The sequence below is a fragment of the Chrysemys picta genome, chromosome 9, assembly GCF_011386835.1.
Source record: "Chrysemys picta bellii isolate R12L10 chromosome 9, ASM1138683v2, whole genome shotgun sequence".
NCBI lineage: Eukaryota > Metazoa > Chordata > Testudines > Emydidae > Chrysemys > Chrysemys picta.
This window is the reverse complement of record NC_088799.1, coordinates 28,611,408-28,635,172: the sequence shown is the minus strand read 5'-3', so window position 1 is coordinate 28,635,172 and position 23,765 is coordinate 28,611,408. Positions and strand designations below refer to the sequence as shown.

General features: G+C 45.1%; 2 protein-coding genes across 5 annotated transcripts; both read left to right on the top strand.

The window, feature by feature from the left end:
* Nucleotides 1–261: 261 nt before the first annotated feature.
* On the top strand, nt 262–1,411 carry LOC101934873 (G-protein coupled receptor 55-like). The gene has a single exon (XM_005312916.2). The coding sequence runs from the start codon at nt 262–264 to the stop codon at nt 1,192–1,194; it is 933 nt and encodes a 310-aa protein (XP_005312973.1). The 3' UTR covers nt 1,195–1,411.
* Nucleotides 1,412–9,834: 8,423 nt separating this feature from the next.
* On the top strand, nt 9,835–22,147 carry LOC101933308 (tubulin alpha-3 chain). 4 transcript variants are annotated; one of them, XM_024113193.3, is made up of 5 exons: nt 9,835–9,974; nt 12,059–12,281; nt 16,858–17,006; nt 18,464–19,144; nt 21,757–22,147. In XM_024113193.3, exons 1-5 carry the CDS (start codon nt 9,972–9,974, stop codon nt 22,051–22,053), a joined length of 1,353 nt encoding a protein of 450 aa, XP_023968961.1. In that variant the 5' UTR covers nt 9,835–9,971; the 3' UTR covers nt 22,054–22,147. The 4 variants fall into 4 exon arrangements, with proteins under 4 accessions (XP_023968961.1, XP_065413987.1, XP_023968962.1 ...); XM_065557915.1 differs by lacking the exon at nt 9,835–9,974 and adding an exon at nt 9,990–10,321; XM_024113194.3 differs by lacking the exon at nt 9,835–9,974 and adding an exon at nt 10,355–10,600.
* Nucleotides 22,148–23,765: the final 1,618 nt, after the last annotated feature.

The window sequence follows — 23,765 nt, the reverse complement described above, 5'->3', positions numbered from 1 at the left end:
GTAGCTAAGTTGACATAAGAATTCTTTTGTCAACCTAGTGCTGTCTACACCGGGGTTAGGGCAGCATAGCTACATCTCTCAGGGGTGTGAATTTTTCAAACCCTTCATAGATGTAGCTATGCTGATGTAAGTTTTCAGTGCAGACCAGCCCTTAGGCACCTAAGTCGTTTTTGAAAGTGACACTTACCCTTTAATATGTTATCTATTTGGAATATAGGAATATAGTGTTGTTTAATCTTCTCTGTATGTTTTAGAAGATAAATGAATGCCAGCAACTTCAGCGAGGAATGCGTCTTTGAGCAAGTTGATACCATAATGAAATATCTCCAGCTGGCGATCTACATACCTACTTTCATTCTTGGTTTGATTCTCAATTTGCTAGCCTTGTGGGTTTTCTGCTGCTTTTGGAAGAAATGGACAGAATCATCAATCTACATGATAAACCTTGCTCTTATGGATCTTCTTCTTCTTTTCTCTCTTCCTTTCAAGATGTACTACTCCATACAAGAGGGGCAGTGGGTCTTGTGCACATTTATGGAATCTCTCTATTTTGTCAATATGTATGGAAGTATTTTCCTCATTGCCTGTATTAGCTTGGACAGATATATTGCTATCAGGCACCCTTTAAAAGCTAGGCTTTTCCGATCACCTAGGAGGGCAGGCATGATATGCTGCTGCATTTGGGTTATAGTTTGGCTTGGCAGCATCCCCATACATAACTTTAAAAACAGTGACAAGGTCAGCTGCTTCCACAATATGTCAGAACAGACATGGAGCATGTCAGTCATCCTTTCTGTTGAAATCTTTGGATTTCTCATCCCATTTACTGTGATGGTTTATTGTTCTGTTAAGATCATCCAGACTCTTCTAAAATATAACAACCGACAAGAAAAGAAGGCTGAGCAAGTTACCAGTGTATGGATCATTGCAGCCAATCTCATCGTGTTCATGGTTTGCTTCACACCAGTCCATCTGGGGATCTTTCTACAGTTCCTGGTAAAGCGGAACATCATTGTGGACTGCAGTGTGAAACAAAGTATTAGCCTCTTCATTCAGCTGGCGATGTGTTTAGCCAATGTCAACTGCTGTCTGGATGCCATCTGTTACTACTTTGCTGCAAAAGAATTTCACAAGAAAATTTACTTCAGGGATTTAGCAAAACCATTTTCTGTCTCTCAGACTAGTGCTGGATGATTGAACTTCATGCTAGAGAATAATGTCGTTTCCTCAGATAAAGCTTGTCTAATAGATTTCTGACAAAACTTAAGTTTATTGCTTTAAAGTAAGATTACCCCAGTAATCTTGTATGTGTGCATGCATGTATTTGGGGGGAGTGACAGAATGTGGGCATGCATGCAAATGTGTGTTAGAGTGCATATGCACATAGAAAAATATTGTAAGCATTGTAAAACTGAACATCTTTCTTTTCTTTGAAACAAAACAAAAAGAAAATGTAAAAATAAAGAACAAAAACAAGATGGGAGAAATAAACTTGCTAAAGTAGAAGAATCCTTGTAGTACAAGTGTCCACTGAAATCACTCATTCACCCCAAATCTACCCTTTCTAAAATAAACAAAAACTGTTAGGGATGGATCAAAAGCAGAACTATTTATCTGAAGGTCTTCTCCATCTTTGGAGGTAACTGTGCACACAAATTAGGCATGCATTTTGAGTGTGCAGTTGTGCAATTGGCTTATTAAAAAACAACAACTTAAGAGTCCAGTCAAAATGTAGTCATCATGACCACTATAAGTTATCTGGTCCTGGCTTCCTATAGTGACGATTTTCAGAATATCCAACAGGACTAGGGTGACCAGATCACCCAAGTCAAATATCGGGACGCGGGGGGGTGGGGGGAGGGTGACGCATGGGGGGGGGGGCGTGCGGGGGGGGGGCCAAAAAAACCCCTTCCTCCGCAAGCGCTGGAGGGAGGCCCGGGAGACTCAGGGGAAGCGAGACTCAGGGGAAGCGCGGGGCCGGGGTGAGTAAGAGTCCGGCCTGGCCCCGAGCAGGCAGGACTCAGTTGGGTGGTAGGGAGAGGAAGGGGTCGGCCCACGGTGCCAGGCGGCGGCTGTTCTTCCCCCCGGGCAGCGGGACTCGGGAGCAGCTGCTGCTGCAGCTCCCACTGCCGCGGGGGAAGGAAGCGGCCATGGCGCTTGGCGGCTGCGGCTCTGGCGCCCCCGAACCCGGGCCTGCTGCGGGGACCCAGTAGCGCGCACGCTGCGCCCAGCCCAGCCCCTGGCCAGTCGCGTCTGGGCTGCTGCCCAGCTGGTGCTATCGTGCGGTAGGGTTACCATACGTCCGGATTTTCCCGGACATGTCCGGCTTTTGGGGGCTCAAATCCCCGTCCGGGGGGAAATCCCCAAAAGCCGGGCATGTCCGGGAATATCGGGAGGGCTCGGCCGGGGCCTCTTTGTCTGGGGTCGGCAGTGCGGGGCCGGGGCCGGTGCGGGGCCGGGGGCATGGTGCCGGGCCGGGAGCCGGGCCGGGCGCGCGGTGCCGGGCCGGTGTCCAGGGGCGCAGTGCCGGGCCGGGGGCCAGGCCGGGCCAGGGTCGCAGTGCCAGGCCGGGCTGGGCGCGAGGCCGGGGAGCCGGGCCCGCGGGGCCGGGAGCCGGGGGGCGGGGCCGGGAGCCGGTCCGGGGTCGCGGGGCCGGGAGCCGGTCCGGGGTCGCGGGGTCGCTGGGGTCGCGGGGCCGGGAGCCGGGGGGTGCGCCGGGCCGCCGGGGGGGTGCGCCGAGCCGCCGGGGGCCGGCAGTGCTGGGCGGGCCGGGGGTGGTCGGCCGGGGGCCGGGGCCGGCACCCCAGGGCCCGAGCCGACCCAGGCTGGAGCCGCCGGGGGGCCAGCCTGGGCCGCGCCTCCTCCCCCCACACCTCCCCTTACCTGCTTCAGGCTTCCCGCGAATCAAATGTTCGCGGGAAGCAGGGGAGGGGGCGGAGACTTTGGGGAGGGGGCGGAGTTGGGGCGGGGCTGGGGGCGGGGCCCCGTGGAGTGTCCTCCATTTGGAGGCACAAAATATGGTAACCCTATCGTGCGGCGGCCACGGAGTGGGGGCAGCAGGCCCCAGCCCCCCCGTCCCGCTCGGTCCCGCAGGGGAACGAACGGGGCTGGGCTGCCGATGCCTCCACCCCGGGGCCGCCGCGCGATAGCACCAGCTGGGCAGCAGCCCAGACACGACTGGCCAGGGGCTGGGCCCAGCGTGCGCGCTGCTGGGTCTCCGCAGCAGGCCCGGGGGGTTCGGGGGCGCCAGAGCCGCAGCCGCCGAGCGCCATGGCCGCTTCCTCCCCTGCGGCAGTGGGAGCTGCAGCAGCGGCTGCTCCTGAGTCCCGCTGCCCGGCGGGGAGAACAGCTGCCGCCTGGCCCCGTGGGCCGCCCCCCTCCTCTCCCTACCACCCAACTGAGTCCTGCCTGCTCGGGGCCAGGCCGGACTCTTACTCACCCCGGCCCCGCGCTTCCCCTGAGTTTCCCGGGCCTCCCTCCAGCGCTTGTGGAGGGAGGAGGAATGGTGAGCCCGGGGAAGAGGCGGGGATTCGTGGAGGGAGCCAATCGGGGGAGGAGGGGGTGGAGTCGGGGCCGGGGGGGGGGGGGGCGCGAGCACTTCCGGGCTCCAGGCTCTGGCGCATTTCCTTGTTTGTCCAGTGTCCCGACCGCACGTCGGTCGGGACGCGGGACAAACAAGGAAATATCGGGACAGTCCCGATAAAATCGGGACGTCTGGTCACCCTAAACAGGACCAACTCTAGTTTGGGATTTGTGAATGTTTCCTTATCAGAACTTTTCAAATCAGCATGGGATGTTTTTGCAATTATGGCATGAATTGTCCATGTGAAAAAATGAGACTAGTGCTCTTATTGACACACCATATAAAAGGAATTGTGGTGTAATCTAGCGTATTTATACTTAAGGCAAAGATATAGAACAATACATACAAGAAATTTGCTGCCTTCCTTTGCATTGTTTAACTTTGATAAGAATATTATAAAGGCATATGAATCATGCTGCTATAATCAAAGAGACTTTCAGTGTTTCAGTTATGGAATTTATTTTTCATGACCTTTTAACCCCATCATAACAATTTGCTCTTCCTGAGTATTCACATAAGAAGTTTCTAGTCCTTGGAGTAAATCAGTTTTTTTCAAATTTGAAAAGAAATTGATTTCCCTAAAAGGGCACAATTGTGCTGCTTTTAAAAGAAAATTGTATAGGCAGTTGATCAGTTGTATTGACTAACTGCATGCGTGCTGCAGCTGTGTATATTTATGCCTGTATCAGATGCATATATGTTTGACCTAAGATGTGTTAGCCAATACTAGGAGAATGACTATAACTAATAGGTACAAAGAGCTCTATTGCACACAAATGGCTCTATTGTAACTTGTAATTGGGGCAGACGGGAGAGCTTCTCTGCAGTGGTGGATCCCAGAGACAAAATGTGGCTTTCTTAGTGCTGCAGTTTCAGAAACTCATATTCTTGAGGATATTATGAGTCATTTCTGCCTGCATCAGCCATGTTACTTAGCAAATTGTCAGCTAAAGATTTTTGTGAGCAATAGGGTATTCTTATTTTTTTTTAATTAATACATATTTTTATTTTAATTATAGATTAGAAAACCATATCTTCTTTGAATTTCTTGGGATGACTCTCCAATGTCATAACACTTGTGGGCTCATTTGCATCCTTCAGACTGAATTACTGCTTTCAATGCCTGTATTGGACATTTTCTTTTGAAAACAGTTATAAAAATTAGTCAAATTGCATTCTCCAGGATGATAATGGGGACTCACAATTGTGGCAGTAGAACACAATTGAATCGTCAGAAATAAACTCACAAGAAGGTAAGAAGAGGCCACCAACTCCACAAATTTCAGACAACTAAAAAAAGAATGGAAAATAATTTCTAACTCTATAATTTTCTTCACCCTATCCACTTTATTCCCTGAGAAATCCCATGAGTTCCATCACTCCTCTTTCATACTATGTAATTATCTGACAACTTATATTTAAATTTAAATAATTTAGCACTCTTTTAAAATAAAACATAACATTTTAAAAGTTACAGTCATAGAATAATATTGATCCTTCTTTAAAAAGTTTTGTTTATTTTGAAAATTAAATTGAGAACCATCCGTATGAAAATTCATTTATTTATTTTTTTGCTTCAAGAAGATCCTTCCTAAGTGTTGCTGATGTAAGTAGCAAAGATACTGGAGGCTCTTTGTAACTAGGAGCAGCAAAACTGAAGAAATCCAGTGTTTCTCAGGCTAAATAAATAAATAAAATCCTCTGGCAGTCATGAAGGACAATCTCTGACCCAAGGCCACTGATCAGAGCTACTGCATCTGGTGTCAGAGCCATTGCAGAAGGGTTCTGGTTAGTAAATTATTTTTTTTTACTTCTCACCAGAGTAGCAATACCTGTTAGGTTTAAGGGGGATAGGTGCACAGATTCAGCAGGCAAAGGAAGGAAATATTTGGTTGTTCTCACAGTTACAGGGAGAATCTTAATTTCCAGAGCCTGCCAACACCAGAAAGAGGACAGGCTGGACATCCATATATTCATACCACTGGCCAGAGAGTCCAGGTTGCACTCCGTCCCTCAAATGCAGATGGAAGTATGCATGAATTGCAGAAGTCCATAATCAGAGGAGCCTCTTGAGGAGATTAAGAGAACTCTATGTACAGATGTGCAAGGATTGTGGTTCTATCTGTAGTGAGAATTCAATTTAATTTTTAAAATTAAAAAAATTGTGGTCTACCTCAGAAAATTGGCAGTAAAAATAGCATCATGGGATTGTGTCTGAATGTTTTGCTGATCAGATTTGCTCTATTTATGAATAAAAATATAGTTTTCCTAATTGCTAGCTCTACAATTTCAGAGCAAGATCTGAAAGTCAGGCTGGGTTATTTCTTTGTTATTCTTGGTCATCACCAATAAGAAAGATTTTGCTGACCCAACATACTTTTATATAACTCCCTTGTCTTCAAATTATGTCTTCAGTCACACATGTAGATGAAAGCAGAATGTGGCCTGGATTTATTCAGAAATTCATAGCAGTGCTGAGTATTTATGACCAATAGGAGTTTAGAATAGTCAAATCTTTTCATCACTAACTTAAGCAGATCTGGTAGTAATATTCAGCAAAAAGATGCCATTTTTGCATCATCACTTTTCAGAGATGAACTGCACTTTTAGAAAAATAAAATCAAGATCAGTCTTTGTAGCTAAACTTTCAATTTTTTAGTTATTATTCTGAGTATAGCTTTCTTTAATATAAATTGTTGTTAATTGTTGAAAATCTTATGAAAAAATAAAATAGAGAAGCTCCAACCTCTGAAATCTACAACTACTATTTGTAAAGTTTTGTAGTTGTATGTGAGGTTTTTTTTCTTTTCTGCTTGAAGCCCAGACACACCATTTCCCATTTTGCAGACAGAGACAAACGGAACTGGCTGCCCACAGTAACCGTCTGAGATCAAGACTCAGAGGCAGACTAAAGTAGAAGAACACCTCTTTTGCTCAGCTCAGCAGTCTGAAAATTCATAAGAAACACTTTTGAATAAACTTTGACATTAAAAACAAAAAAACACATTGGTCTTTCTGAGTCAATGCTTTTTGCCATTTGAACTTTCTGGTTGCTCTGAGCAAAATGAGAAGAGCTTTCCCCTCTAATGTTTATTCCTAACACATTCTACCATATATAGTCACACTAGGAGCCTGAAATTCTTGCACAACAGAAACTCCCACTATGGTCCGTGCCAGCCGTATTAAGATGTTAATGAAGTATCATCCAGATGAAAAAATCAGGTGATGACAGAAAAAAAGTAAGGACCCATTTAAAATTTCACATTTTCAACTCTGCTTTCCTCTGCAATCTTGAATAAAAGTTGATTCAAATAACTAAACACTTTAATAACAGTCTGTATTTGATCTGAATTCTTTTGAACGAGATACTAGGTGCTTGTGTTCAGTTGGTTATCTGTCATGATCCAACCCCCCTCAAGTCCTTTTCAGTGTCACTGCATTCCAAGATACAGTCCCCCCATCTTGTAAGCGTGACCTACATTCTTTGTTCCTAGATGTATGATTGTAGCATTTGGCTGTAAAACATATGTTGTAAAAATGAGCCCACCTTTCTCAGTTTTCCAGATTGGTCCATCTCACTGACCTGTCCCCAGCATTATTTACCACTTCACCAGTTTGTTTCATCTACACATTTTACCAGCAATGATTTTATATTTTCTTCCAAGTCATTGATAAAGATATTGAATAGCATAGGATCAAGAACAGATCCCTGCGGGACCCCACTGGAAACACCCCGAATGGATGTTGAGTCCCCATTTACAATTACTTTTTGTGATCTATCAGTTAATCAGTTTTTAATCCATTTAAGATGGACCATATTGATTTTGTATGGTGCTAATTTTTTATATTATAATGTCATGTGGGAATAAGTCAAACGCCTTACATAGGTCTATTATATTAACACAGTTACCTTTATTAACCAAATTTGTGATCCTGACTACCTAATCTCCTCTCCACCCATGTGCCATTCAACTGAGACACTTTTGCTGACTACTGCTAGATTTGATAATCTGGTGGCAAGGTATTCTCAGTGGAGGTTCCCTGACTCTAGAACTCACTTCATCAACTGGTCAAATGAGCCAAAGACTATTGATCTTCAGAACACAGTGAAAGGACCATCTATTTTCTCAGGTATTTCTGTCTGAGGTTGCTTATTGTGTTGAAGATATATAGTTAATGGTGGATGACTTCCAATATTGACAGTAGTTAACAAGTATTTTTGTGATGGGTGCTTTTATAAGGTAAATAAATATGTATAATGAAAAGGGGCACTGTAGAGTACTTTAGGCCCAAACAAGGGTTTATTTTATGTGTAATGTTTTTATATTGCTACATTCCTCTCTTCTGTTCCTTAGGCATGCAAGTTACGTTAGCTTAATTCTTAAACTCCCTGCCCGATTCACCTCTGTATTCATGACGATATAACTGACTTAATTCCACTATGCCACCCATGTGGTGAAACAGTGCTTTAAGGGAGGCTCTAAGTTTGGGTCAAAGTGTTGGTGTCACTAGGCATCACCCTAGGTAACTCGGGGGGGTTGGAAGACCCGAGAGTCGATGAAGCCCCCCCGCTCTAGGACAAAGTGAATCAAAGCCCCTGCATGTTAAACTTTACTAACCTCACAGGCCAGCAGCTGGGAAGCAGTAGTGATAAGGGAAACCTACATGCTTCTAGCTAAAGGACAAGATTACTTGCAGAAAGAAACAGTGAGAACAAGCTGCACAGCCAAGGTCGTGTAATGTAACCAGAGGGAAAAAGGGGCAGAGGTGGGAATGGAGGAGGGGGGGAGAGAAAGGGCGGGGAAAGAAGGGAAAGGCTTAGCTGCAAAATGTATAAAGGATAAAGGCCGCTTATGTTGGTGTGCTTGATTTGAGACGTGCCTATCTCCTTGCTCCACTTTGAGATCTCAAATAAACTTTGTTTGCTTCTCCACCCTGGTGTGTTCATTGGCGCGAAGCACACCGGGCAACGGACCCCGCTGTTGCTGTCCTCGGGCACTCTGTGCCGGCAACAAAAGGATGGATATCTTTTCCCTACCTAGTAGCTTTCAAGCTGAAAGTTGCTGTTACAAAGAGAGGGCAGAAACCTTTCTGTTGTCTTTGCTCTTTACACAACAATATGAGGAAACCACAGGCACACAGATAGGTTCCAAATAACCCTGTTTATTAACTCTATACAAACATGCAAGGCCTAGTTATGTGTTTAAGTAATGTGCTCCTTGGCAACCTTCCAGTAACTTTTGAAATACAGAGTACAGTTAGTGCCAGTAGAAGGTTCACAGCTATTTAAAGGTATACTACCCTGTTCCTATAGGCTTCAGCCATTAGTGTGAGAACTGTGGGAAACCTCCCTTGGGGAAGGGAAATGTCACCATTACAGAAAACTTGAAAGCGGCTATTATAGAGTGAGGTGAAGAGAGGCTATTGTTACACAGAAAGGGAAAGTGGCCATTACAGTTTGCTGATGGCGTCTCCTAGAGCCCAAGGCCTGCAAGGTCACACTATTGCCAACTCTTGCCATTTTGGGTAGAGTGGTTGGATGTCAGAGCGTCTCAGAGCACTTCTGGCAAAGTTCAGCCACGCTAGAAGCTTGCTGAGTCTCTCCCCTCCACTGGCCACTCTCACAGGAGGGTTGGGGAGAGGAGTGAGTAAAGGGACCTGCAGCTCAGCACAATTTCACTCCTTCCTCCCTTCCTATGAGAAAAACTGACAGGCTGTCACCCCTGCAGCACCCAGCCTGGGGAGAGCCAGAGGGGGTGAAGCGCTTCTACTGGAGAAGCCCCTCCCAGCCTGGGAAAGTGGAGATGGGACCTTGCTGCGGACCCCAGGTCTGGGAGAGGGGGCTGGAGAACTCCAGAGGTGAGGCTGGGAGAAGGCTGAATTGAGGGGGGAGCAGAGGGGTCAGACCTGAGAGGGGGTGAAGTGATGGGAGCACAGAGAGGCTGAACTGAGTGGAATGGGAAGGGGGGGCAGCTGAACAGATGGGGGGGCAGGATTAATACACCTAACCAGCACACGTGGGACAGTGCGTAGATCTAATTAGAGCGGGCAAGGGCTCTTCAAGAATCAAAAGGGAAAGACCAAAAACACAACACAGGATTGTTGTATTAAAAACAAAAAAAACCTCATCACGTTTGGGCCAACGTTCATTCTGTGACATGCCACCAACTGTCTCAGCCCCTCGTGGCAGAGGAACGCGCCTAGCCAATGAATGGGTAGGGGGCAGAGCGCGAGAGGCTGGCCGCCAACCAATGGGGTGATACCGCGTGGAGACAGAAAGCGCGAGGCGAGGGGCAGCGGCGGTTAGCTGTTCACAGTTGGCGCGTCTAGCAGGCAGAGGCGGACGTAGACTCGCGATTTTGAGGCGTTCCCCCGTTCACGAGGCACCATGGTGGGGAGCGGGAGCCGCAGGGACGCGGGGTTTGAACTATAGGGTGCCGCTGGGGGAAGGAAACCAGGCAGCAGATTGGAGGGAGCTGCAGGCGGGGTTGAGGGGATGCACTGCGGTGAGGGAGCCGCGGCGGCCGTTAGGTAGAGCGAGAATGGGAAGGGGAGCAGCTTCCGCGGGCGTGAAGCGCTTGAGCGGAAAGTGAGGTGGAAATCGGGGGAACGTGGGCAGTCAGTGGAACTGTAGCAGCGTACGCAGCCGCGAGGGGAGTTTGTTGGCCTTTGGTGGTTGGCCCCTCGCCCAGGCAGAGGCGGACAGGGAGTCTGGGTTGTGTAGCGCGCTGCAGCGTGGTAAGGGAGGATTGAGGCCGAAGGGGAGCACATGGGGAGGCTGCGGAGGGGAAAGCGCGCGCGCGCGTGGATATTTGCGCGCCAACCATGCCCCAGTATTCTGTGCTTCGGGAAAGTGCCCCCTTTTCCCTATGTGGAAAGGAGCGCGCGCGCAGCCAATCGGGGGGTGGGAGTCTGTCCGGCAGCCAATGGAGTTGTACCACGTGTGGCCTAGAGGCGGTTGGCGGGCACAGTCCTGGAGCAGATTCGATCTTTTGAGATGGAGTTTTTCGCGCCATGGTGGGGAGCCATTAGGGCAGAGGTCGCGAGGACTTGAAGCTGGGCCAATGGTGTTGGAAAGGGGCCTGGAATAGAATAGTGAGGGGAGCATTTGAGCATGAAAGTTCTCGGGGAGATAAGGGATCTGGAGTGAATGAGGTGGCAACTGGGGTGAAATCAAGGAGAATTTGAAGAGACAAGGAAGCTATGGTGCGACCAGGTGGAGAAGAGGGGGTGCAGGCACAATGGAGCCCATTTTTTCTCCCTCCCCCAACCTATTTACTCCCTGATACAGGGTCCGGGGGCCATTTAGCTGATGGAGGAGGCTGATTTAAAGGTGCATGGGTGTGTGGTACAGAAGTGAGTTATGGGATGATAATTGTAGGATTAAAGGGTGCTCCTGAGCAGGTAAAGTGACATTCAGGGAGCTGAAGGATGACATTTCTAGATAGGCATCTGAAGAAGTGGGCTGTAGCCCACGAAAGCTTATGCTCTAATTAATTTGTTAGTCTCTAAGGTGCCACAAGTACTTCTGTTCTTATTTCTAGATAGAGTAAGAGAAGGAGATTTGCTGCCCGGTGGGGAGGGGGGAATATTGCTGAATAAGTAGTGGTAAACGTACTTGAGATCTGTTTAGATTCATCAGGGAAAGTTAAAGGCAGATTAGGAGATTTGGTTCTGGACCCTCAAAGGATCCAATAGTGGAGCCACAGAATAAAGAATTGCCAGGCAGATGACCAGAAGTAGATTTAGTGTTAGAGCACCTCACCCTCCCTGATTGAACTAACCTCGTTATCTCCATACTGATTTATACCTGCCTCTGGAAATTTCCCATTACTTGCATCTGAAGAAGTGAGGTTCTTACCCACGAAAGCTTATGCTCCCAATACTTCTGTTAGTATTAAAGGTGCCACAGGACCCTCTGTTGCTTTTTTGATTAAGCTAAGAAAGGATAACTTGTTGGGTAGATTCTGATACCCTTTATCTAATGCATCATTAGACAAGAGATTGGAGGTTTTGGGGATCATTAATATAGACATTTCTGCCCTGAGTATATAATATTATTCAATGAAAAATAACATGCAAATTAAAGAAAGGTGTAAAGGAAGCTAACAGGAACACTTATCAACGATAATATGTATGCAGCATGCTGGAAGGGAAAGATGAGATAATATAATACTTGTACAACTAATTTCATTCATAAGGGTTAAAACTGGAAGATGGAGGAAATTTTGCACAGTACTTTATTATTTAACCGTTGGAACAATTTACCAAGTTTCATGGTGGATTCTCCATCACTGACAATTTTAATATCAAGATTGGATGTTCTTTCTAAAATATATATTTTGGGAATTATTTTGGGGAAGGTCTTTAGCCTGTGCTGTACTGGAGGTCAGATTAGGTGATCACAGTGGTTCCTTCTGGGCCTAGAGTCTATGAAATGAATCTGTTTGTTCTCCGTTTTGTCCTCCTTTACAGCGTGAATGTATCTCTATCCATGTTGGTCAGGCTGGTGTTCAGATTGGTAATGCATGCTGGGAATTATATTGTCTTGAACATGGAATCCAGCCTGATGGTCAGATGCCCAGTGACAAAACCATTGGAGGTGGAGATGATTCATTCAATACTTTCTTCAGTGAGACAGGGGCTGGTAAACATGTGCCCAGAGCTGTATTTGTGGACCTCGAACCAACTGTGGTTGGTATGTATACAGTATGAAGTTAAGAGATCTCTTACTTAAGAATACTTCACTATAATTTGTTTTTCCATTTAGTTTTTCAAATGAAATGGGAACAGGCCACCTTTTAGATTGTGATAGTCTTAAATGGACACTGTAAACTTAAAAATACATTTCTGTCTACATATTTTTACTGTTAAGTTAATAAGACTATTGTATTTAAAGGAGGCTGAAATGTTTTCCCTTTTGTGTGGATAGCAAAGATAAGAAAACACATTTCAAAAAAAAAAAAAAGGAAAATAGAAAATCCACAAAATATTGGTTGGGGGTTCAGGGGCAGGTATTGTACTGGAAATTTTATTGACTGACCGTTAAAGTACTTCCAACTCATGTAGTAAAAAAAACATGTTTGAAATGCTGTTCTTCTGTATTTTTTAGAAACCATATGTCCTAAAATGCTTTTGCTGCAATGAGTGTTTGCAGTTTATTTTGTCTCAAACATAACTGGGAAGATACACAGTTGGTAAAGACCTTTCATGAATAAGGTCATTTGAAGTGCACTGGTGGCATATGAGGAGCATGTAAATGATATCTTGTTTATCTGAAGGTGATTACTACAGTGCAGTGGTCTCCAACCTTTTTACACCCAAGATCACTTTTTGAATTTAAGGGCAACCCAGGATCTGCCCCACCCCACTCACTCCATCCCCCACCCTCACTTACTTTCACCGGGCTGAGGTAGGGGTTTGGGAGGGGGTGCGGGCTCTGGGCTGAGGGGTTCGCAGTGTGGGAGGTGGCTCTGGGCTGAGCCTGGGGTAGGGGTGCAGGAGTGGGTGAGAGGTGCAAGCTCTGGAAGGGAGTTTGGGTGCGGGAGGGGGCTCCAGGCTGGGGCAGAGTGTTGGGGTGCAGGACGGGGTGCAGTGTGTGGGCTCAGAGTGAGTTTGGGTGCAGGAGGGAGTAAAGGGGGTTGGGCTGCGGGAGGTGGTACAGGGTGCTGGCTCTGGGAGGGGGGTCAGGGCTGGGACAAAGTGTTGGGGTGCAGGATGGGGTGGGGTGCTGGCTCTGGGAGGGGGTCAGGGCTGGGGTTTGGGGTGCATGAGGGGATATGGGGTGCTGGATCCAGGAGGGGGCTCAGGCCTGGTTTGGGGTACAGGCTCTGGGAGGGGGAACAGGGCTGGTTGGGGAGCGGCCTCCCACTGGGCAGCACTTACCTCCGGCAACTCCCAGTTGGTGGCGCAGCGTGGCTCCCGCTAAGGCAGGCTCCTTGCCTACCCTGGCCCCACCCCACTCTTGGGAAGGGGCCAACGCGCCGGGTGGCATGAGGCTCCTCGCGTGCTGCCCCTCTCTGCAAGCACCACCCCCGCAGCTCCCAGTGGCCACAGCTCCCAGTTCCTGGCCAATGGGAGCTGTAGGGACGGTGCTTGCAGGCAGGAGCAGTGTGTGGAGGGAGACCTCTCCAAACACGGTACCGTGCTGACCACTTCCGGGAGTGGCATGGGGCCAGGGCAGGCAGGGAGCCTGTCCTAGTGGCAGCCCAGCTTTGCCGGCGGAGATCGCGATTGACCGGTTGGTGACCGCTGCTATAGTGGCTAATGGACCAATTAGCAGACCAGATTGTAACTTGAAATAGAAACCGTTTGTATTTCTAACGCATGTTTCATTTGAGGATTTCAGGTAACTTTACCAAAGTGGGTAAGTAGTGTAATCTCCATTTTATAGAAGGCTTTCCATCTAAGGCAGGGGTGGGCAAACATTTTGGCCTGAGGGCCACATCTGGGAATAGAAATTTTGTGGTGGGCCATGAATGCTCACAAAATTGGGGTTGGGGTGTGGGAGGGGCTGAGGGCCCTGGGATGGGGCCAAAAATAATGAGTTCAGGGTGCAGGAGGGGGCGGGGGAGTGGGGTGTGGGGAGGGTAAGAGTTCCAGCTGTAGGTGCAGGCTCTGGGGTGGGATGTAGATGAGGAGTTTGGGTGTAGGAGGGGGCTCTGGGCAAGGACTGGGGGGTTTGGAGGGTGGGAGGGGGATCATGGTTGGGGTGTGGGAAGGGGTGTGGGCTCTGGGGTGGGGCTGAGGATGAGGTGTTTGGGGTGCAGGAGGATGCTGCAGGCTGGGATCGAGGGGTTTGGAGGGCAGGATGGGGATCGGGTGCAGGCTCCAGGCAGCGCTTACCTCAAGCGGCTCCCAGAAGCAGCAGCATGGCCCTGCTCCAGCTCCTCTGCATAGGGGCAGCCGGGGGGCTCCGCTTTGCACACTGCCCCCTCCCCAAGTGCCACCCCTGCAGCTCCCATTGGCCGCTGCTTCCAGGAGCCGCGTGGAGTGGCCCCCGAGCCTGCTCCCCAGCGGGAGCTCAAGGGCCAGATTAAAACGGCTGGCGGGCCGGATCCGGGCCATAGTTTTCCCACCCCTCATCTAAGGCATAGAAAGGGGAAGTGACTTGATTAGGGTCGGACACCGTTAATGGCTAAATAGGTAGAACTTGTGTGTCACAGGAATGTTAGGACCCAATGCCTTCAGCCTCCTGGGAAGCACATCCTCATCTGGGTTATTTCTCTTGAGCTTGGCTTCCTAATTTTTTTTTTTTTTTTTTTTTTTTCAATGAAAAAATATTTTTAAAGATCTTTATGGAACACATCCTTTGAAAAAACAGCTCCTTAGAGCTTTACTGATACAGGAAGCATTGATTTCCTTTTGAAATGTCACTGCTGTTGTTTCTCCTTGCCATAAGATGGAAATCACCACTTCTTAGCTCTTCCATGGTTCCCTACCCAGCATCAATGCAGTAGTGTTGTACTTAAAGTACTGCACAGGATCTTTTCAGGGGGAATAAGGCAGAACGCCACATTTATTAGTAATACATGTATTCATTAACACTGTATTATATGCATATAATATATTACACTTACACACACACACAAACACACTCCGTCTTGTTGTTACCAATTAGTTGCTCCCCTTAACTTCACTGGCCAGGTGAGTTAGATGGGGGAGGGGGTGGAGCCGGGCTTCTGCCGATCCGGATCGATGCTCCCATGTTGACAAGACGAGACCCGGGGTCCTCTGCAAGACACCTCACTTTTATAGCAGCTTCCCTCTCATGAAAATCTATACCGGATTCAAACTCTGTGTTTGTGTCCATTGGTCCTTTGTGCTGCTTTCTTTTGAGTGTTGTCCCAATGCTGCAAAGAGGGTGTTTCCAAAAGAAGGTGCTTGCTTCTAACCCCCGAGGCCCTCAGTATGTCTGCTTGTCTTTTATGAGCCCACTTGACACGTTTTATTGTCCTAGCCCCTCTCCAACAGTTGAGGCTGTCTGGAGGTGCTGCCTTCCATGCCTTGCTCATCCACACCTCATTCATTCAACTGGGCAATTGATTAAGAGTGTGGGGTGGGGGAGAGCTCTTGTTTTACTGCTAGCAAAAAGAATTTTTTCTTCTATCTTATTCTATTCTTAGGGGCTATAATATTATACCAAGGGCAATGCAAAGTTTCTAAATGAGGCTTTGATACAAAGTTCCATGAAAACAGAGGTCACACGTGGGTAGACCCACCACAAGGTTATATGAAGAGGCACAATGTAAAGTCATATGAAAATTATCAGAGATTGATCTACAGTAGTAATATGTTGCTTTTAAAATCAGACTGAAATATAGCATTGGGAGCTGTTATAGGAATCCCAGTTTGCCTTCCTCAGTTATGAAGATTAAGTACAGTGGCCCGGATGAGAGGCAGATGCACAAGTAGTGAGACAAGTATAGGAGCAAATATAATTACCAGTTTTGGATCCCCTTGCTTCTATGAATCTTCTAAGATTATCACTTAAAGAAGAAGAAATATAAAAATCTTCTTTTCCCCTTACCCAAATTACTTCCATCCTTTAAAATAATGTGATTTTTTTAAATTGTTTTACTGTTGTCACAGCATTGTATTTCCATGGTTTAATGTATATTTAACCGACTCAATCGCTTAGCATAACTATTGTCCTGCATGCTCTCTCAAACCATTACATACTGTTTGAGCCACTTACAAAGTAATAAAAAAACCTCCTATTCTTAAAACTCTTCAAACAAACTGAAGTAAAGTGTGAGATTTTTTTCTCATTAGAATATGGAGCTGTGTGTCTGAGTGGAAGTACAAAGTAGGTGTATCAGAGTTTGCAGTTGAGGAAAATTGGGCTTTGTATCTCCCATTCATGTTAATAGCATCTTTTTTTGTCCATTTGACATCTATGCTGAGCTGCAGGCAAAGTTCAACTCAGTCTCTATCAGCTTAGTCTCTAACAGCAATCTAAAGGCATGCGATGGCTCCAAGGGTAGGTCCCAGTTTTCCCTGGTGGTCATAGGGAACATCAGCCTCAACCAGCTCTTTGTAGGTACATCATTGTCTCCTGAGCAAAGGGACTGAAATTGTTAGGTCTTTACACAAGAGGTGTGTATGTATGTATGTGTTTATAGCAGGGGAGGCTCTTTATGTCCCCCCGTTCCCCTCCCCCGGTGCACCTACATAAATGTCAAGTAAGATGTAGTGCTGAGGTAGCATGCCAAAATTATCGATAGAGAATGGAACAGACCAAATTTACATCTGAATATTTTGTATTTTTGTAGATGAAGTACGTACAGGCACTTACAGGCAACTATTCCATCCTGAACAACTCATTACTGGGAAAGAGGATGCGGCTAATAATTATGCCAGAGGCCATTACACCATTGGAAAAGAGATTGTTGATCTAGTGCTAGATCGCATTCGCAAGCTGGTAGGAGTTCAAAGAGCAAGATCAGTATTTAAAATATTTGCATCAAATCTATCTCTTGCCATACATAATTGTGAAACTGAAGGTTATGTAAATACATACATAAAACTGAAGGTTCTGGTGTGTTTCTTGTACACCCAATGCTTTCTAGTTACAGAGTTTATGTTCTGTGATTCCTTTCTTTGACTCAAATTTTATTGGCTGAACATTTTTCATCAATATTACTTAGACACAGACAAATGGATATGAAATACAGTATTTTTTTTATGAGAACCCAGTAACATCTGTTAGTGATCTCTACTCTGAAATTTTTGCAGATGGTACTTGTACTCTGCTCCTGGCATCATGAATACTTTTAGGGTATAATTTTCAAAAGCATGTAAATGACTTAGGAACCCAAGTCCCATTTTCAAAAGAGAGAGAGTTTGTCATCTCTTTTGAAAATGGGACTTGGGTTCCTAAGTCATTCAGGTGCTTTTGAAAATTTTACCTGTAATTTTTTCCAGTGGTAAATAGATGCCCAATCCAATATGAGCCAAACATTGAACATAAATTCCCAGAACCTGAAAAGCTGTTGTGTGAAGTGATATTCTCAGCAAGGTGAGTTAACATTTCTTAAGCACAGTAAGCCAGCAATACAATTTCATTGCATTGATGTGCAGTCACAACTCTTTTGAATTGAACTGTCTTCCTATCACATGTCTTGCAATACAATTTCAACATATTAAAATCTTAGAACTACTTAAGAATGACTTAATTTAAAATCTAGGTATTTAAAAGTAGTTCTCTAATTTTAACTTACTGAAATTGTATTGCGAGGCATGCATATGAAGGCATGGTTCAATTCAAAATGAAAGTAATTGCATGAATGCTAAAACCAAGATTTTGCTAGGTGTGAATTTTTAAGCCAGTTTACAAACACTGTGACTGTTTTACAGTCTAACTGTAGCAATACTTTTATGTGCAACTGTAATAAAATAATCCTGCTCATATTTATATCAACTAGAGTTTTGCTTTTGACTATACTAGAAGTATATTTGCGCCCTAAAAATGCAGTTTGGTTTTGAAAAGTGATTCAAATTGACATAATAGGGTTCAAGTTTTTCTCAGCATGCATCTATATCAAATTTGCTTAATTTACATGTAAATAAAACACCTTTTTCTAACTACCAATTCTGCAGCTTCTGCCAGGACAGTTAAATTGGGTTCTTTGTTACTTATACATCAGCAAACCATCACAAAAAAAAGTCTATACTGGCTATCTTTTGCCCCATTTATACCTGTAAAATCCCTTTGTTTTCAGTAAAGCTGCACAAATAGAATAGAATCCATTTACACTCACACAGCTGTGGGCCATAATCTGTTTTTATTTACACTGGTGCTAATCTCAATCAAGTCCTTTGACCTCAATGACCGTTCCTTCCCACTTTTGTGTGGCCTTTTTTTTTTCTCTCCTTTAGGCTGATCTGTGCACAGGGCTGCAAGGATTCCTCATCTTCCATAGTTTTGGAGGAGGCACTGGCTCTGGATTTGCATCTCTACTCATGGAAAGGCTTTCTGTTGATTATGGCAAAAAGTCCAAACTAGAGTTTGCCATTTACCCAGCACCACAGGTTTCTACTGCTGTAGTGGAACCCTACAACTCCATACTAACTACGCACACAACATTGGAGCATTCTGACTGTGCCTTCATGGTAGACAATGAAGCCATTTATGACATATGTCGTCGCAATCTAGACATTGAGCGTCCTACTTATACCAACCTAAATCGACTCATTGGGCAAATTGTCTCATCCATCACAGCTTCACTGCGTTTTGATGGAGCCCTCAATGTAGATCTGACTGAGTTCCAGACCAATCTTGTCCCATACCCACGAATCCATTTCCCACTGGCAACATATGCGCCTGTCATCTCTGCTGAAAAAGCATACCATGAGCAATTGTCTGTGGCTGAAATTACCAATGCTTGTTTTGAGCCAGCCAACCAGATGGTAAAATGTGACCCTCGCCATGGCAAGTACATGGCCTGCTGTATGTTATACAGGGGTGATGTTGTTCCCAAAGATGTTAACGCAGCCATTGCCACTATCAAGACTAAGCGAACCATTCAGTTTGTGGATTGGTGTCCAACTGGATTCAAGGTATTTAGAAACTTGTCACATTGCTTAGTTTAGGAATTGTCAGTCAAACATTTGAAGGTAGTTTTCATACTATAATGCAGTAGTGTGCACATTGTTGTACTATTCTTATGTCAGGTTACATTTTAAATATGCATGAGTAAAGCCTGCAAAAATGAGTAGCTGCTTTCATTATTTAAATTTGTGATCAGAACTATATTTTTACAGGGTTTTTTTTTAAGTCATAACCTACTAATACTGTACTTATCTAAGTGGAATTACCTAGGAATGTGGCCATCTTTAATGCACTCAAGTGCATTTTCAACACAAATGCAAATTGCATAACTAAGCTAATTGGAGGGATTAACATTCTTAGATCCAAGTTTTTAAAGGAATATACAATAGAACAGGGGTTCTCAAACATTTTTGTTCTGAGTTTCTCTCTTTCTCCCCTCCCCCCTCGCCCCCGGCAATAAAAACTCCATGGCCCACCTGTGCCACAACAACTGCTTTTCTGCATACAAAAGCCAGGGCTGGTGTTAGGGGGTAGCAAGCAGGGCAGTTGCCTGGGGCCCCATACCACAGGGGCCCCCACAAAGCTACATTGCTTTGGCTTCAGCCTCGTGTTGTGGGGCTGAGGGCCCCAGGCAATGGGACTTCTGCTTTCTGCCCTGGGCCCCAGCGAGTCTAATTCTGGCCCTGCTTGGTGGACCCCCTGAAACCTGCTCAAGGCCCCCTAGGGGGCTCCAGACCCCTGGTTGAGAACCACTGCAATAGGAGAATGAGTGCCTGTATATTTTGTACCAGTGAATGCAAATACAGGATTTTGATCCACTTTTCTTTTTCACAGGGGTTTAAAAACTTTGCCATTCAAGGTATTAAGAACTGTAAATTAACCAGTACCAGCTGAACAAGTAACATCGCCTGCCCCTCACATACTACTTACTCTAAATAATGCTTCAGAAACACTTTGTCTATTGCCATAAACCAGAAGTGTCTTTTTAGTGGATTACTGGTACACACTTCCCGATGATTATGGCGGCTGACTTCATCCTCCTGATAGTGCACAAATTACTTAAGTACACTGTGGCCTGGCTATTGCTATTAGGCCAAGATTTCCTGACCCCCCCATTCCTCCAAAAATTGGGCTTCTAAATCTATATTTTTGGTTCCTAAATACATGTAGTGTGTCAGCACTCTGAAAAATCAGAACAACGCTCATTAAATTAATTAAGAACTGCTTGGTACTCAGGATTTTTGAAAATCAGGTCATTTATTTATTCAGGTGCCTGGATGGTGATGTAGCCTAATAAAAGTATGGCTATTAATAAAAATCTTGCTCTGAGAATTTATCTACTTTAACATTTCAACTATCAAAGAGATTTAAAAAAAAATGTCTTTAGGGGAAGCAGATTATGAAATTGTAACATGGTTCCTTACGCAGGTCAGCATCAGGTTCTCAAGCCATGTCTTGGTTTACTCCCTTACCCATGTCAGCTCGCTAGTGGTTCACACCCAGCACCTGGTGGATGAATATTTAGCTGTCAAGCCAAATCAAGTGTCCATGCATTGCAGGGCACGGAAGACCAAATACAAAAAGAGCCTTCAGCCCTTTTCAGGGTTCAATAGTGTCTCAGTCCACCCGACTTCAGAAGTCTCCTTGGTCCTCCCCAGCCTCTGTTAGTAGTCTTCCCCACAGGGTCTGCCCTGGTGTCCTCTCCAAAACCCTGCAAATAGAACCTGGCATTTGAAAAGGAAGGTATTCTTTCTGGCTTATGCAGCATCACCTATAGAAAAGAGTCTGCTGACCAAACTACCCTTACTCGACCTTGACCCAACCCCGTTTTCCTCAGTGGTGTTACACACATGTAATAGAAATTTGGCCCTGTAATTGGGGTTTAGTTGATTCCGTTGATGAAGCACAAAACAGTATAAACTAGCTTTTTCACTCATCGCTGTGCTAACACTGCAGGCTAATCAGTAAACAGTAGTGACATCTTATAGTTATCACAGAGTAAGAAGATAGACTGAGTTCTCAAAAGAACCCTACTGGTTAAATTCATTTACTCTTAGCATTAAATAAGAGTCAAATGGTGTGACCCTTACTCAGCATGAACAAGGGGGGGCAGAATCAGGGCTGTGGACAAAATTAGGTATTATGCTAAAAATACACATACAGGTTGTCAGAAGCTGAGAAGTTATTTGTGATGACATTGTTGCCAACTGAAAATGAGGTTGTGTTTAGTGTTTTTCTTAAAACTTCAGCTGCTGAAATCATGATATTGCATGAGAATTTCAACTTTCATTTTAAAAAAATGTCTAGCCCTTATGGTTTCAGAGACTAGCTCAAAAATATGAAGCAAGTGCACACTAAAGTCTCAAAACAGGAGGCAGATAAAAATAACTCAACAGTTTGATTTTTTTTTTTTTTTTAAGCCAATGCCATGATTTTCAGGAGCTGGATTTAGGATTTTTGAACATTTAGAGTTGGCAATATTGTACCAGCATAGAGAATGGTAATCCCTCTTGCACAGTATTGTCAGCATGTCTTAGTTTGCTAAATAAACTATGAGAAAAATAGACGAAATGGACACTTTGAAATACTAATTTAAGGTTGCTGTTTTTTTCCCTCAAAGGTGGGCATTAACTACCAACCTCCCACTGTAGTGCCAGGAGGCGACTTGGCCAAGGTGCAGCGTGCTGTGTGTATGTTGAGTAATACAACTGCTATTGCAGAAGCCTGGGCTCGTCTTGACCATAAATTTGATTTGATGTATGCTAAGCGTGCCTTTGTACACTGGTATGTTGGAGAAGGGATGGAGGAAGGAGAATTTTCTGAAGCCCGGGAAGATTTGGCTGCGCTTGAGAAAGATTATGAAGAAGTGGGTGTAGATTCTGTGGAAGCAGAAGCTGAAGAAGGGGAGGAATATTAAAAGATAGACTAAGTCAGAAAATGTTTATTTCAACAGTTTGTTTTTTTTTAATTCAGTTCACTTGTTTGGTTTTCAAATAAAAGTTTAAATGTTATAACAGTATTTTTGTTTGTTATTTACAAAAAAAATTACAAAGCAGGAGTATTTTTAGGCTAAACAATTAAGTAATAAGTGTATTTGTCAAGCAACAAGAAAAGGATGTGGCCTGATGATAGCATGGGGTTTTGTGCTAACCAAAATGTAAATAAGCTATAAGGTACATCGAAATGGTGGTTTTTCATGCCCATTGCTGCTTCTGAAATAAAACCCTATGCATTTACAAACCTCAAAAGATGCAATTTAGCAACAGCGGATACCCAGCAGAGTGACTGCTAGACCTGCAGGCCCTGGCTATCACATTTCAAACATCTGAGGGGGGTTGAGTGGAGAGAGAGAGATTTATTTTATCATTATCATTATTATTATTTTTACAGGGAAGAGGCCCTGTTTCATGTAGAAAGGAGTGTGTGGGGCGGGGGGCATATTGTGGATCACCACTACTATCCTCTTTTCCTTATGCTGCCTTGGTTCAAGTTGTCCCTAGCTTTGTCTGAACCAGTTTACTCATTTTTCACAAGCACCAAATATCTTGACAGAGGAAGACATGGAAGTATCATAAAAAGAAGAGTGTGGGCCAGACTATGGGTGTACAAGAACTTCCGCCCCCAGCTCCCTTGTTCTCTTTGAGCAGAAGCCAGCTGTAGATGCAGTCTCTGCTGGTGTCCCTTGGAATGCAGATTATTCCAAGGGAACAGGGAGTGTACTGTCCCACTTCCTGTCTGTACACCTTGCCAGTTGCAGAGGGAAATGCATGCTACCTCAAGGATTTTTTTTGTTTAAGGTTCATTCCCTTTGAGCCTAATATCTGGGCACTCCAGAAGGCAGTATGTCGCCCTGAGGCACAATACCTGCTGGGGCTAAGAATTGAGCTATTGTGCAAGTTAAAGGCTTAGATATTAAAAACTTGGAAGTTGAGAATGGTGAACAATAAGGCAGAATCTCTCTGGCCTGAGGTGGCATAGGATTCTGTTTCAAATAAATGGGAGATGGCCTTCCTCCCTCAACTAAGCAAACCTACACTGGTGGCTTATGACCAGACCATTCTCCTTCAGCCATGGTATATTTGTCCATCTTTCCTCTTAAATCCTCCTAACTCACTGAACCCTGCACCTGATGTTGGAAATGGGAGGGAATCATTCAAAGCGAGAAGTCATCAATACAGTTGTCTCCAAAGGGGTATTCTAAAAATGTGTGCACAGAAATGTGTACGTGGAGCCATTTCTCACATATTCCTCCCAAGGCCCAAATTATAGAAGTTCATTTCTATTGGTGGATATAAACAAAGTAATTACATAGCTAGGTATTTAGTGGGTAATATGTTCAGGGATACAAGTATGGAACATGGTCCTGTTATGCATGAACACCATGATAACATAAGTAGGTGTTTGTTACTTTGGTTACATATAGAACATCATGGGCTGGATTGTGACGAGCTGTATAGATGTGCATTGGGAAAGAGGATGCAAGAGGCCTTCCCTCACTTGCACTCGTTGGGGACAGGAAGAATCTCAGTACTTGCGTTCCCAGAGTAGAAAGAGTTTGGAACTCCAATGCCATTATAAACCCTCTCCTGTGTAGTATACGACAGTAACTCCCCACTTAACGTCCTCTCT

Bases quoted from the DNA above. Each gene is read 5' to 3' on its own strand.
- LOC101934873 (XM_005312916.2), top strand. From the start codon at position 262: ATGAATGCCAGCAACTTCAGCGAGGAATGCGTCTTTGAGCAAGTTGAT.
- LOC101933308 (XM_024113193.3), top strand. The intron at 12,282-16,857 runs GTATGTATACAG...GTATTTTTGTAG, and splicing joins CCTCGAACCAACTGTGGTTG to ATGAAGTACGTACAGGCACT. The intron at 19,145-21,756 runs GTATTTAGAAAC...TTTCCCTCAAAG, and splicing joins GGTGTCCAACTGGATTCAAG to GTGGGCATTAACTACCAACC.